This window comes from Macrosteles quadrilineatus, unplaced genomic scaffold (genome assembly GCF_028750875.1).
Source record: "Macrosteles quadrilineatus isolate MER2022 unplaced genomic scaffold, UCM_ALF_1.0 Scaffold_4__1_contigs__length_99947679, whole genome shotgun sequence".
Classification (NCBI taxonomy): Eukaryota; Metazoa; Arthropoda; class Insecta; order Hemiptera; family Cicadellidae; genus Macrosteles; species Macrosteles quadrilineatus.
Genome location: NW_026542597.1, coordinates 53699265 through 53713298, shown reverse-complemented (window position 1 = coordinate 53713298; position 14034 = coordinate 53699265). Strand labels below are relative to the sequence as shown.

Genomic DNA, 14034 nt, shown 5'->3' with positions numbered 1-14034 from the left:
ATAGAATAGATATAAGTTAAATCCATAATAAATAATTTTAAAAGTTACTGTGATATTAGGATTTTCCACTGATTTGGTAATAGAACATTATATTGCAAAACATGATACTGTACGATGAAGAAGAAAATCAATTTTAAAATCAGAAAAATCCATTGCAAATACTGTACTGTACTTCATATTGACAAATTAAATAAATCACAATTTAAATATTGACAGCTGTTGCATTAGAAAGTAGTGTAGAATTATGCATCTGGTCGTAATGTAAACAAATCTGAAGAGGCAACTTTTTCTAGGGCAGAGCCCCAAGGGTATTTACCTCTTTCCTCTTTTGATGGCTCATCTACAGACCAAGACCTTTCTTTAGAGACCCCTACCAAGTTTCTACGCCCAGCAGTTCTTCCAAATTAGCTGTGACAAAAACCCCGTTTTCCTCCATAAGAATAACATGGGATGGGAATTTAAAGGCCACGGGGGCAGAGCCCCAAGGGAATTCACCATGTTTCTCTTTTGATGGCTCATCTACAGACCAAGACCTTTCTTTAGACACCTCTACCGAGTTTCTACGCCCAGCCGTTCTCTCAAAATAGCTGTGACAAAGAAAAACAGTTTCAAATTAATATATAGATCACTATGTAGGCCTGCTTGGTTTCAAATTATGTCATTGCATTTTCTGTATCTTTGTCTTATATTGTTGGCTATTCAGGTTTCAATGTTTTTTGTTTCCCATATATTTATTTATTGAGTTGTATGCTTTAAGCAATCAAAATCTTATGAAACAGAATGATGATAGTGACTTTGCTGCTATTATAACCTCATTGTTTGTTACTCAGTTTATATAGGCCCTCCTAAATAATTAGGTCTAGGCCTGGGTATTTTGATTCTTGAAAGAGCTGTAAAATATTAAGAAAATGTAATTGAGCCTAAGATAAACAACTAATGATTGCTATGTGTCGATATTAACTTTGCAAATGAAAATACAATAATCTTAATCTGTGCTTATTGCTTATTAATAGCCGCTTACCAAACCTTGAAGAATTGAGTAACAATATGCATTAAAGATTTTTTTTCAAAAGTAGTCGAGAACCTAACGTTGTGCCAGGGCGAATCATGCCAAATTAATCGGCCTGGATCGGATAAGCTATGTTATGAAGTTTACGTGACTGATGGAGATATTTGTCCCTATCGCAGGAGACAATGATTGCGTTTCTCTGTTACACTATAAAAGCTTTACCTAAAGTATAGGTAGGCCTATGTTTGTTTACTTTCAATAAATTTCTATTTTGTTATTTTTAACTCTTATCTATTATTATTTACTTTTCTCTCTGGTACAACTACAGTGAATAACAAGATTAATACAGTTTGACAAATCAGGAAAATTATTCGGTAGGCCTAATGACACCGACAAAGGTTACGGCAAAGTGTCCTTAAATGTACGGGAATTGTCCATGAATTTTTTATCCAGAATGTAGTAGACACCCTGTTAAGGCTGTTTATTGTTAAATAGTTCTAGTATACAATATATTTATATAGCATATATATGTTTTTAAGAGCTCCTGATACGTATTTAAGTATAGATGTACACATTATTTATAAACAGTGTGCACATGTTTTTGACCTATGGACAATAACCAAAACATATTTCCTGCTGGTAAGAGCTCTTCCCTCGAGCACGGACTTGCAGTCCATTCGGGGGAATACTATTCTTGCCACTAGTAATGTATTCCTGTATTTATAAAGCTGAATAAAGTGATGTTTGATTTGATTTGATTTGATTTATCGTATTTGTGACATTCGTATTATTTTCTCATATTAAATCAAATCTTTTATTGTCATTTGGCATAACAAACATGCAAAATACATGGTCGCATACAAAATATTCGGTAACATAGGGTTACACAGTAACCCATTCAAAATTAGATCAATAAGCTTCCCCAGAGAATAGACCATAGCTTTACACTGACTAAAAAATGCTAAATAGGCTACACGGATATATTTCTCAGAAACAACAGTTTTTAACCCAATCACTAAATAAATAACTCTTTACAGTTTTGCACAGACAAAATAAATACGAGCTGACCAGGAAAGACTGCTGTCAATCAATACACCCAGGATTTTTATAGGCCTATCCTCTTTAAAAAAACTAAACCTGAGCCTAAATCTTTGTTTTTTTGTAATACAAACGAGGTGTTGTTTAATTCGATATGTTTATTTTCCCGTTATGATTTTTATAATGATGTTTTCAGGGGTGACAGTGATAAAAAATCCAAGTCGCAAAGTATGTGGCTCGTAGCTCCACTCATATCCAAGTTACCCAGTGCTGTGCAAGGGAGAGTGCTTAAAGTTGCTGGTAAGTCAATAGTTAATGTTAATAGTTCACTAGTTATAACTCTAACAGTCTGATTTGAGTCGCAGTTGACAAGGAATTCACCCACCCATCAACTTCTATCTGAGCTGTCTACTGTTTATTCAAGTAGGACTCTCCCACTAAGTTCTGCCACAGTCAGGTGACTAGGTCATCCTAGGTTACCTAGGTTGACTAGGAGACCTGCCTGAAATGGGGTTAAATTTTTCAAACCGTCAATCTACGTTGCTGTCTCTTGGCCGGGGAGACAACTCCATAGACCTCTCAACCATGGCCAGATCTTATGTTCTTCTGCACCAACGACCCTGGTCAACCCACAACCCAAATCCCAAACGTAGTAGTTCTAAACTTCACTCCCAGGTGCTGCAGATGTTGTGTTATTGACTTAGGCTGTCAAGTTAAACTCTGGTGGAAAGATTTGAATACAAGTACGGCTATGATGTTTTTGATGGCTGATATTTAGGCATTTTGGGCTCAAAGGGTGAAACTAATCAAATGCTTGCGGGCTTTTTGAGAAGAGGGCCGCTGGCCACCTCTATAACATTTTTCCCATACAAATGAAAGTGATGTAAAGAGTAAAGAGAGAGAGAGGAGTACCGGTACTGATGAAGATGTGTATTGAAGGAAACAACATTATTTACTAGTATTATCGTATCAACCATTATCTTACTGTGTGCCGGTGGTTGACTTATAACTTATAATGTTCTATAGGTCAGGTGCTAGAGAGTGGCAGCTGGGGCAGCAGCAGTCAGTCTAGCGGCACACCTAGCAGTCGCAGCAAGGAGTCATCTCGCACTCCACAGCACACCCCTCCCTCCCGGCCATCACACCCACCCACCCCCTCGCTGTCACACCACCAGCCGTTCCTGTCACTGGTACTAACTTGTCTCAAGGGACAGGACGACCAGAGAGAGGGGCTGCTTACCTCGCTGCACTCCCAGCTCAGCCAGTGTCTGTCGATGAGCAAAGATGTGAGTAGTGGGAGATGGTTGAATTATTTCTGATCTAAAAGTTGAAGAATTCTGTCATTGGGAAGAGACTGCTGAAAAGGTTTTTTTGAAGTCACTTTATTTGCATTACATCATCTGTAGGACACAACCAGCCTCAAATAATTATTTTAATTCATTTTTTTAGAGGGAAGAGCTCTTGGCGTAGTGGTGGATACTTGACTAACTTTCCAAATAAAAGAGTACCAACCAATGTAAAGTACCAAAAAAGTTGAAAACATGTTTATTGATATTTGCTTCTACAAGGGAGCATCATGTAACTTTTTTTCTTTTGAAGGCAAGTTTTCTTCGTCACTTCCTTCTGAAGAAGCTATTATAGGCCATAGGGTTTAAAAATGAAATGAAGTTTTGTATGCTATCAACTCCAAGGAACCCTTTTTGATATGTTTGTCACTTGTGTTTCCATTCCATCATCTTCATTGTCTTTTAATTAATAATTGTATAAACAAATATTGTTTTTCCCTTAAGGAATTTTAATCAATGTTTTTTTTTTTAACTGCCTGTCTTTATGAGACATTCTACTTGCAGGAGAAGAGTCGGGACGACTCGCCCAAAGGACGGGCCCAGATGCAGGACGCACTGCTGTTGAGGTTCAGCCTGGTAGGGGGAATGTTTGACACTATACAACGGAACACTAACCTGACCACGGACTGGGCTATACTGCTGGTCCAACTTATCACACACGGCGTCATAGACCTCAACAACAATGCGTTAGTCAATCCACTCATGACTGTATATAACTTGCTTTCCGATTATATATATACAAACTAAAAAGTTATTTAATAGGGTTGTCAATGATCATGAATTTGTTGGAAAACTTTAATACAGTACCCCACAAATTCTTATATCAATAAGAAAATGTAATTTGTGTGAATGTTCTACTGCAAATGAATTGGGATACAATGTTTTATTTTCTTGCCTGTTGGATTGAGATAATCACAACTTGTGTCTTTTGATGTTTTGTCGGCACCAGGGTGTTTTACCCATTACCCACAGCACTAGCACTCGAGTTGACAATGCTTGTATGTGTATTCAGGGAGTTGTTTAGCACTGTGATAGACATGTTGGCCACTCTCATCCACTCCACGCTGGTGTCCGACTCTCAGTCTGACAAGGGCGAGGAGAACAGGAGACATTACCAGAACCTCATGCGCAAACTCAAAAAGGTAACTTCACTAGCTCTGAAGCTGTATAGGCCACTGTATTGTTTGGCTTTAATGTTAGTGATTACAGTAATCAACTATGAATATTGCAATCTCATTATGTATAAAAGGAGAGCAACTAGTCGAGTGGTTAGGGTGTCTACCTGCTGTCATGGGCCTTAAGAATATTTTCTGTTTAACTAGATTTTGGCTATGAGGTGATGTCTGGATGATCTGGTAGTTTTAAACCCACATTAAACTGAAGGTCCACCTAACGGGAAAACATATTGGAGAACTTTCTGCACTATAAGTCCATTTGACTTATGTGAGCGTATAGAGTAAAGTTTTGCCAGGTTTGTGACAGACTAAATCAGATAATTTTAAGAAACTGTGTTTTTATATTTGTGTGTTCAATTTTGTTTACTGTTTCGTGTTCTGAACACTGACAGGATTCAGCGGAAGATAACTGCAGTAACAGTGCAGCCGTTTTGTACAGCCTTAGGATGGCATCAATTTGATGTTGTACTATAGTGACTTTTTCAGGGAGTAGATAAAAGATAAATGCTTTCTCAAGTCCTACATTTGGGTGAAATATCAGTACTGTGTTCTATGACCCTTTTTTAGTAGATTAGCCCCTGGACTTTTTTCAAGTAAGCTAGCTGTACGCTATCTCTTTTTAAAAGATTCCTATTTGTCCACTCGAATTTCCTTTGAAATATAATGGTTTGAGAACACTTCACTCAATTGTGTGAAGTTGTCATGTTTTGTATTGTGATGCCAGGAGGTGGGTGACAAGTCGTCGCCATCTATACAACATCTACGTCAGCTGTTGCCACTGCCCAAGCAGGTGTGTGAGGTGATCGCCTGTTCTCCACACGGCCTGCTCACTGACATGAAGGGCAACAAGATAGCCTTTGACTGCACTGACAAGATAACTGTGAGTCTACAATGTCATTGTGTTTATTATTGTATGGCCCAGCTTCACAGGTAATTCAAGTTGAATCATCAGTGTTCACTGCTATTGTGGAAAGTTCATTTCTCCTACTCGCAATGACGGGTCAAGAAGGTTTTTTGACCCTAAAGACTCTCAGGAGGAGATCAAACCCCATTAAACGAAAATTTAGATTACTTACTGGTAAGCTGCAATGTAGTTTTCAATGTGACTCCTATACTTTGATTGACATTTTCTTTGTGTAAGATGATACATTGAATAGCCTTGATACGCTTAATATTCAATAATAAGATGATAATCAACTTATGTAATTGCCAGACGTGTTATTGATAGATTATGTATGTATGCAATGCTATATGTTTTGATTTTTTTGTATCTATTAACGGAACATGCAGAGGAGCGAGCTGGTCTAGTGGTAGAATAAGGGACTTCGGTCCCCGAGGTCCCAGGTTTAAGTCCCGTCAGTCATTAATGGGGTTTATCCAAGGCCTACCATACACGTTCCGGTTTTCCTTCAGTCCCGGACTGTACAGTCCTGGACTGAAGGAAAAACTGAACGTGTATGTCGATTCTTTCAGGCAGATCGTTGGCCGGACGGCCGGATGTGAAACACGTCCGGCCAGGCCCGGCCTTGAGGCCGATTTGAACGTGTATGGCGAATCCCGCAGTCCAAGACAGTGCTGCTTCCCCCCTCCCCCCATAAATTTTAAGCATTATCGCATTCGCATCCTTTCTTCATCGTCAGTCAACTACTGGTGAAAGCATAATCGGAGTTGTGTTGTTTGTTGTTTTGTTGGTATAATTTTCGCATTTTGGCGTTGTAGTGTTGTGTAGTGATTTCGTTATGCACTTCACATTAATCATGTCTACCTGGTCAAGAGACTTGACTCTCGAATTCATAGAGAAATACCGAGGTCACGAATGCGTCTGGAAAATAAAAAAACAAAGAATTCCACAACAGGGAAATGAGGGAAGCAGCCTATCAAGAATTATTGGATTTTGTAAAGAAGGCGGACCCAAAAGTCACAAAAGACACTGTGGTTAAGAATTGCGTTTAGAAAAGAGTTGAAAAAAAATAAAATCGTCTCAAAAACTCCAAACTGTGCAGTTCCGGACTGAGCGTGTGTGGAGAGGTCACGACTCCGGCCAAACTGTGCAGTTCCGGCCTCAAGGCCAGGCCTTGAGGCCGGGACGGAACGTGTATGGCAGGCCCAAGTGATAATGCCACAGACCTCTCTATAACACTAGCCTTCAGTAAATGTGAAAAATACTTGCGGGCTAGACCTAGAGAGCAAAAAAGAAAAAATTACAAAAATGTACAGAATATACCTACATTAAATAAGCTACCATTGACTCGTCTGGCAATTGCGTACGCAGATTTTAATCCTATTATGGTTGACAAAGATGGGACGTCAATCCTGGCATCAAAAAGTAAACGCTTACGGGCAGATGACACTTATAGTTATTGAAAGAGGTGATTCTGTAACTACCACTGACTTTGACACATATCCAGGGCCTGCAAGTATCAGAGAAGCAGAGAGTTCCGCCGTGGGATCTGTTGGAAGGACACAAGAACCCTGCGCCATTGTCCTGGTCATGGTTTGGAGCTGTCAGGATCGAGCGTAAACCTCTCTGGCAAGTTTACATTTATTTTGTTGTTGTAAACCTGTTTAGAAACTTGGTCTGTAATTTTTGTTTTAAACAAACCTTTGATCTGTTGTAACCACCAAAGATAGAGTGACGATTATCTGAATTTACTGAAATTGAACAGGAATTAAATAATCAAAATTGTTTGCAAAGTAAAACAGCAAAGCTAAGCTTAGAAAAATAAAATCTTAAATGTAAAACTTAACTTGGTGAAGGGTATAGGAAAATTAAAATTTTGATTTTGTGTGAATAAATTACAAACAAAATATAATCACAAAAAAATCTTGGGTTTGGATAATTAATGTTTTGGATAACCGACATTTAGATAGTTGACACTTAAAACTGCAGAAAATAGTTATTTGTGCAACTAGTGAGAAAAGTGAGCAATTGACTCACTCGAGAGAAATCCTTACTCACGAGCCATAGGCGAGTGAGGAATGGTTTCTCGAGTGAGGCAATTGTACTTTGAACTCGAGTTGCACATTATACTTTTCCTACAGTTACCATAAAACAAATAAATTGGCGAAGAAACATAACCTATTTTTACACAGAAGTGATCTTTTAATTTAACATTTAACGTGAAGTGACAAATACAACAGTACAACAGCTGACCAGCTGATTTACAGCCAGTGCTGCCAACGTATTTCGCGCGCATACGACGTTGCCCTGCATGTTACGCGCTCACTATTTCGTGCCTTCACGTTGCAAATCTGGAGTGAGACAAAGTAATTAGAGTGAGACAATGTTAACATTGTCTCACTGATGAGCGAATTGGCCACTTTGCTTTCTCAAATCAGTGAGAGAACATGTACATTGTTAGGTAACTGTAGGAAAAATATTTTTTTCACATTTGTTCTTAAATCATTAAAAGTGTGTGATACAGCAATCATCAAAATCAATTTAATGTGATTTACAAAATTGAATGAAAATAAATTAAAATTCATGATAAAAAAGCCATGATGGTTTCAAATTATATTACTGTTGTTCTGTAAAGTTTCCTATATGTGTTCATATAACAATGAAAACCCAAATGAAAATAGACAACAAAATTTACAATCTGTGCAATTATAATAAGCTTTAACTGTTGTTTCAGGTATGAGGAGAACCACAGACTGTTGCGCTACCACACTCACTCACTAGTCAAGTCTTCTTCATACTTCCTGGAACCCTTGCCTCTCCCACCAGAAGACCTGGACCCACCTCCGGACAAACCTGTGAGTCCCGGACATAACCGGAGTAGCATGACTTTACCCTACAACTCCTTTATTTATCTCACTGTTTATTTATTTATTTTTGGATTATTGGATTGATTTTCGTTTGTCTACACAGCAATTGAGTGACAGAAATGATACTGCGTTCACAAGTTAATGAGACCAAAATTGTCGCTTTTAAAAATTGACCAGTTAATCACAATGGAATCTATGAACTTGTTTTCAAACACTTAAACATACGGACGTAGTAAATGTGATGTGGTTATTTATTTGTTGTGGAACCAGGTTAAAGCTTAGTGATTTGTCCGATTGCAAGTTTTAACAAGAAATTTGGCCTAGGAAAATACGGGTGGACAAAGATTGATTAAATTGAGATGAACCTTAAACCTTCTGGTTGATTTGGGAGATCCAATTCAGTTGGTTGATTGAAATTCATGATAAAATATAATAATAAATTTGATATGAAAAAAGGTCGGAACTAGGAGAAAGAGCATAATTTGTAGTTTAACATCGTTTTGAAAAATTGATTTACAGAAATAAACTTGAATAGTGTTGTCTAAATCAATGGAGTCCATGTTAATGAGGATTTGTTGAACTTATCAATGAAAGCTCGAAGCTAATATATAGCAAACTAAATGTACAAATTATAAATCAATTTAAACCAATATTATGTTTGTTGTATTTATTTTAATTTATTTATATTTTTAGTTTGTGCCGAGTTTCTCCAAGTTGAGCTGTATAATTTAATAACATTCGTGGGTAAAGATTATTGGCCAAGTATTCAAGATTTTGTGGTGGGTAGGTTGAACAGCATATTTATTTTACCGACAAAATTATTTGCAAGTAAAGTACAAATAAACACGAATCACATTCTTCAGAAATTGATTGTTTGTTCTCGTTGAGGAAGGATGAAGAAGAATATACTGTCTAGTCATTTCTTTTTAAATATATAATATTGTTACAGTATTATTAAATTGCTTTGTTATTATTATAATTATTATTTGTATTATTATTGATAGATTGATCTTTTAGTCTGGAACAGGACAAGGCAAGATTTTGATTTCCTTTCTTATTTTTGGGTCGTAAAAGAGACGAAATTTTACTTCTCATGCCACTGGGGAAACTTAACTTGTGTTTAATAATCTTGAGAAAACATTCTTCAATATGAAAGTAACAACAAATAAAGCCAATTTTCAGTCTTTATCACACTGTTCTATGTCATCACGACTTCATCTGTGTAATCACGGTGACATCATAATCTTCTCCCGCTATATCATGACGCAGGAGATGTCCTCCAAACATCTTACATTGTTACTCGTGACATTTAAAATAAATCCTGTTCCTAGAAAATCGTGAATCATTTGTAATTGTGTTTGAAGATCAAAAATATATCATTGAAAATTTTCTGAAATTTAGGTAACCCATCCTTCCCTAATTGAAAATATTATGAACCTTCAATCTGAATATGACCATTGTCAAGTTATCAGTTCAGTGGACAAGCTCGGCACGTAGGTAGTTTTCCTCTCTGTTGTCGTATTGCTCGTGCGTGCGGTTGGCAACAGAACAGTGTCTGACCTGATGTGAAGTGTGGATGTGTGTACTGCGGTCAGATGAAGGCGGGGATGGCAGGAGGCATGGTGGGGGCACCGGACACGCCCAACAGTGTGGAGCAGAGTCCTCGAGGTGGCGGGGGCAAGCGGGGTGCCAAGACTGGGGCAACTCAGCGCAAGAGGAAACAAGCCAAGCCTACGCCTCCCGGACACATGCAGCCTGCACCCATGCAGCATGTACAGGTGTGTTAAACTCTTAACTAATACTTCATATTTGTCTCTGAATCTACGATGCAAACTATAAAAGGTGTAGGATTATTGTAAGAGTGCTGCCAGAGTGATCCTATGTAATCTTTATGGATGACGCGTTTCGAGGACTAAATCCTCATCTTTAGATCTTGCACAAGAATAACTACTGATACAACTGAGCGACAGGTAATTGTATACCTTTTATAGTCTAACTAATAATGGCTTAGGAATAAATTTGGGAAAAAGGAATGCATTCGACTTAACCATTTAAAGAGTTCCAGGCAGTTGACAGCGCAAAGGTTTATAAGACAATTAATTTGATATTTTGCCACAATAAAGAGGGCTACTCTAGAAGGAAGTAGGAGAATCGATGGTGAATAATTAAACCAATAATGAATGATTATACTACTTTTCTCTCCCTGAAGCCCCTTGGTAGTGGTGAAATATATTAATTGGGTTTTGAGCTTCTTGTGTAGTTAGCTGCATGGAACTCTTTCTAAGTGTGTTTATTTTGACATTTTCAAAGTAGCTTTGTAAAATTTGGACATTGTCTGTTAAAGACAAAATCACTCAAGTTACAAACACAATTGGACCTAAGAAAATAGAACACAGGACTGTATCAAGTATCAGTTATTTAAGATGGGAATGCCACTATGTGCATATTTTAACCCAAACATGAGTGAAGGATGAGTGTAGGATGAGTGGCGAGATCATCTAGTCTTGTTAGTGACTAAGGCCGACATATTTGTAAAACACAGCTGTTAATTAATAGCCCATACAGCTAATGGCAACTATGGGCCTTCAGTTTATAGTGGAATCCAAACCACATTTTTGCCTTGGTATTAACGAATTGGTCTACTTATCAGGATAGTACTGCAGATAGTCATAGTACTCACTAGTGCGGATGTTAATGCACACCAGGGAGTATCGTATCCACAATGCATACCTATCAGTGTTGGGGAAGCTACTTTTAAAATGTAGCTAGCTACAACTACTGCTACATTTCCAAAAAAGTAGCTTAGCTACAGCTACAGCTACAGTTCCGAAAAAGTAGCTAGCTACAACTACAGCTACAATGAAATGTTGCTACAGCTACAATTTTAGCTACTTTTCCAAAGACGTTAATTTTTATTCCACGCACATTAGGTAAATGTAAAATTAATTGCAACTACATTTTTATTGAACAAACATTTAAACAAAAAATGTCAGTATTGTATCATTGACTATAGGCCTATATACCTACAGGTATATATAGTCAATGTGTGTCTAACATTACTTGGAAAACAAATTATTCCTAGATTGTATTTAATTTGTTGGCATTGTATACCTAACATTAAAACAACAGAACCAAATAGTTGGGTTTCCCATCATATTTAGTTTTTATTTTTAAATATTGCATTATTTTTAAAGCATCTTATATGTAAATTTCATTAAGTTCAAAGGACATAGGCCTACAACCAAACTATATTTTAAAAACTCATTTTATTTCTTTAATATAGATTCATTTATAGATGTCTTGTATAAACAATTAAGACCAATAAAACTGTAAAACGATTATTTAAAAATACTTGTTGGTGTTACAGAGCCTAAGTTAGCCTACTGAAATTGGAGTTTATTGCCTTTCTTAACTTTTAATGTTAAAAACGACATTGTTATAACTTTTAACCATAGTGATAAGTTACTTGTTCAATGAATAACACTTTTCAATGTCAAGAAATCGTCCTTTATTGTCATTATGCATAGGGCAAATTGTGCTTCAACCTAGTTGGTACAGAAAACAGTATTCAGCAACTTATCCTGAAATCGGCTTTTAATTTAAACATGTGGAAATTTGTAAAGTAAAAATAACATATAGGCCTACTTGGCTATGTAACAAGTTGGCTATAAGTTAGTAGGATTGTTTTTGCAATGACTGAAGAGATATATTCCTAATAATTGAACTTGGAACTTGGTATTCGTCTTAACTCTTAAACCATAGCATAGCCTAGGAATAGTCCTATACAAGAGCTGTTAGCAGGAGCAAACTATGCTATTTTTTCAATGTAAGTTTCATGTTATATGGAGATTTTTGTTGACTTAAGTGAAAGTAAATTACTAACACCTAAGGTTTTACTGTTACAATAATTATCTTTTATTTTACTGAAGTACACACACACAACATTTTTACTCAAACATAACTTATTCAACAATTCTCATTACTATAAAAACAATCCTAACTATTTACACATGGTCAGCTGTTACCAAAATAAATTAAATTAAATACAGAACAAGTAACAGCAAACATATTATATAAAAATAAAATTACATTCAACACCTTCCCTTAATTTTAATTTTATGTAAGAAACAAAAAATAAATATCTTGATTATCGTCTTCTGTTCAAGATTTTGGATAGTTGATCAAAGCTTTGCTAAATTGATGAAACTTAACATTGTTCAAGGGTTTTGTAAACATATCCGCAACATTCTCAGATGTAGAAACAAAAGAAATGTTTATTTTACCTTGCCTTACATTTTCAGTCAAAAAATGGTAGCGAACATCAATGTGTTTGCTTCGCTTGTTAAAAATTCCATTTTTACAAAGCTTAATAGCACTTTGATTGTCCATGTTTAGGTTTGTTTCAACATTAGTTCCACTCAACTCTTGCAAGAAAGTTTTTAAATATAACACTTCTTTGACACATTCCGCCGCTGCAATGTATTCTGCTTCAGTGCTGGACAAAGCTACAATCGGTTGTCTTCTTGTACACCAGCTTATTGGGTCTTCTCCATACATTATGACAAATCCAGTAGTACTTCTTCTTGTATGCTTGCAATTTGCATAGTCTGCGTCACAATATACATTTAGGCAATTTTCTCCTGATGCTGAAAATAATATTCCTGCGTCTTGAGTACCTTTAATATATCTTAAGGTTCGTTTGACATTTACAACATCTTCATTGATTGGATTCTCAACACATCTACTTTCTAATCCCACAGCAAGTGTAAGATCAGGTCTGGTTTTATTGGATAAGTACAGCAAACTTCCTACAACTTCTCTGTAAGGATAATCTTTTGTCAGGCAGCTTACTTCTTCATCAGGTTTGCTCGTTTTCACTGGACAAATGGGAGTGTCTACAGGTTTACAATCTATCATTCCATATTTTTCGAGAATACTGTTTGAATAGTTCTTTTGTGTTAACAATATCCCTTCCCTTGAATATAAAATTTCCATTCCAAGAAAGTTTGATGGGTTTTCGTCTGTTTTTATTTTAAAATCTCTAGACAGCTCGTTCAAAAGTTTCTTCATCTCTCTTTCATCTGAACCAGCAAGAATTCCATCATCAACAAATATAGCAAGATGAATACTGCCATTTGTAAAAACACAACGGTCAGAATGAGTTTGTTTTAAGCCATATTTTAGTAAGCAGTTTGTAAACAACTGGTTCCATTTAAATGGAGCTTGTTTAAGTCCATATAAAGTCTTTCTTAATTTTAAAACTTTATCTTTATGATCAAACCCTTCAGGTACACACATATAAATTTCTTCATCTAAATTTCCATAGAGAAAAGCAGTTTTAACATCAAATTGCATTAGTTTGAGATTTTGTTTGGCAGCTAATGAAAATAACAAACGTAAAGTTGAATTACTTACAACTGGGCTGTAGGTTTCATCATAGTCTATACCTTGTTCTTGGGCAAAACCTCTTACAACTAGTCTCGCTTTGTATTTTCCGTTATCCTTTCTTGTTAATACCCACTTGTTACTTAGGATCTTCTTGTTTAGTGCTTGCTTCTTGTCAACCACTTCCCACGTTTCATTCTCAATTAGGGAGTTTTTCTCATCCTCAATTGCTTGTAGCCAATTCTTTTTATCTGGTCCTTTGATTGCTTCTTCATATGTCAACATCACAAAATCTTTATATCTTTCAGGTAGT

The 14034-nt window shown here is 36.4% G+C and overlaps 1 protein-coding gene across 2 annotated transcripts in view; it reads left to right on the top strand.

Moving 5' to 3' along the window:
- The window catches only part of LOC128991476 (mediator of RNA polymerase II transcription subunit 12-like), a 66874-nt gene that overhangs the window by 37345 nt on the left and 15495 nt on the right, over positions 1 to 14034 (top strand). The window contains exons 31-38 of one of the 2 annotated variants that reach the window (XM_054414386.1): positions 2244 to 2347; positions 3074 to 3333; positions 3898 to 4079; positions 4406 to 4535; positions 5293 to 5448; positions 6977 to 7098; positions 8204 to 8324; positions 9908 to 10114. In XM_054414386.1, coding sequence (XP_054270361.1) covers positions 2244 to 2347; positions 3074 to 3333; positions 3898 to 4079; positions 4406 to 4535; positions 5293 to 5448; positions 6977 to 7098; positions 8204 to 8324; positions 9908 to 10114 — 1282 coding nt within the window. The remainder of the gene's footprint in view (positions 1 to 2243; positions 2348 to 3073; positions 3334 to 3897; positions 4080 to 4405; positions 4536 to 5292; positions 5449 to 6976; positions 7099 to 8203; positions 8325 to 9907; positions 10115 to 14034) is intronic. The other variant, XM_054414387.1, reaches the window with a different exon arrangement.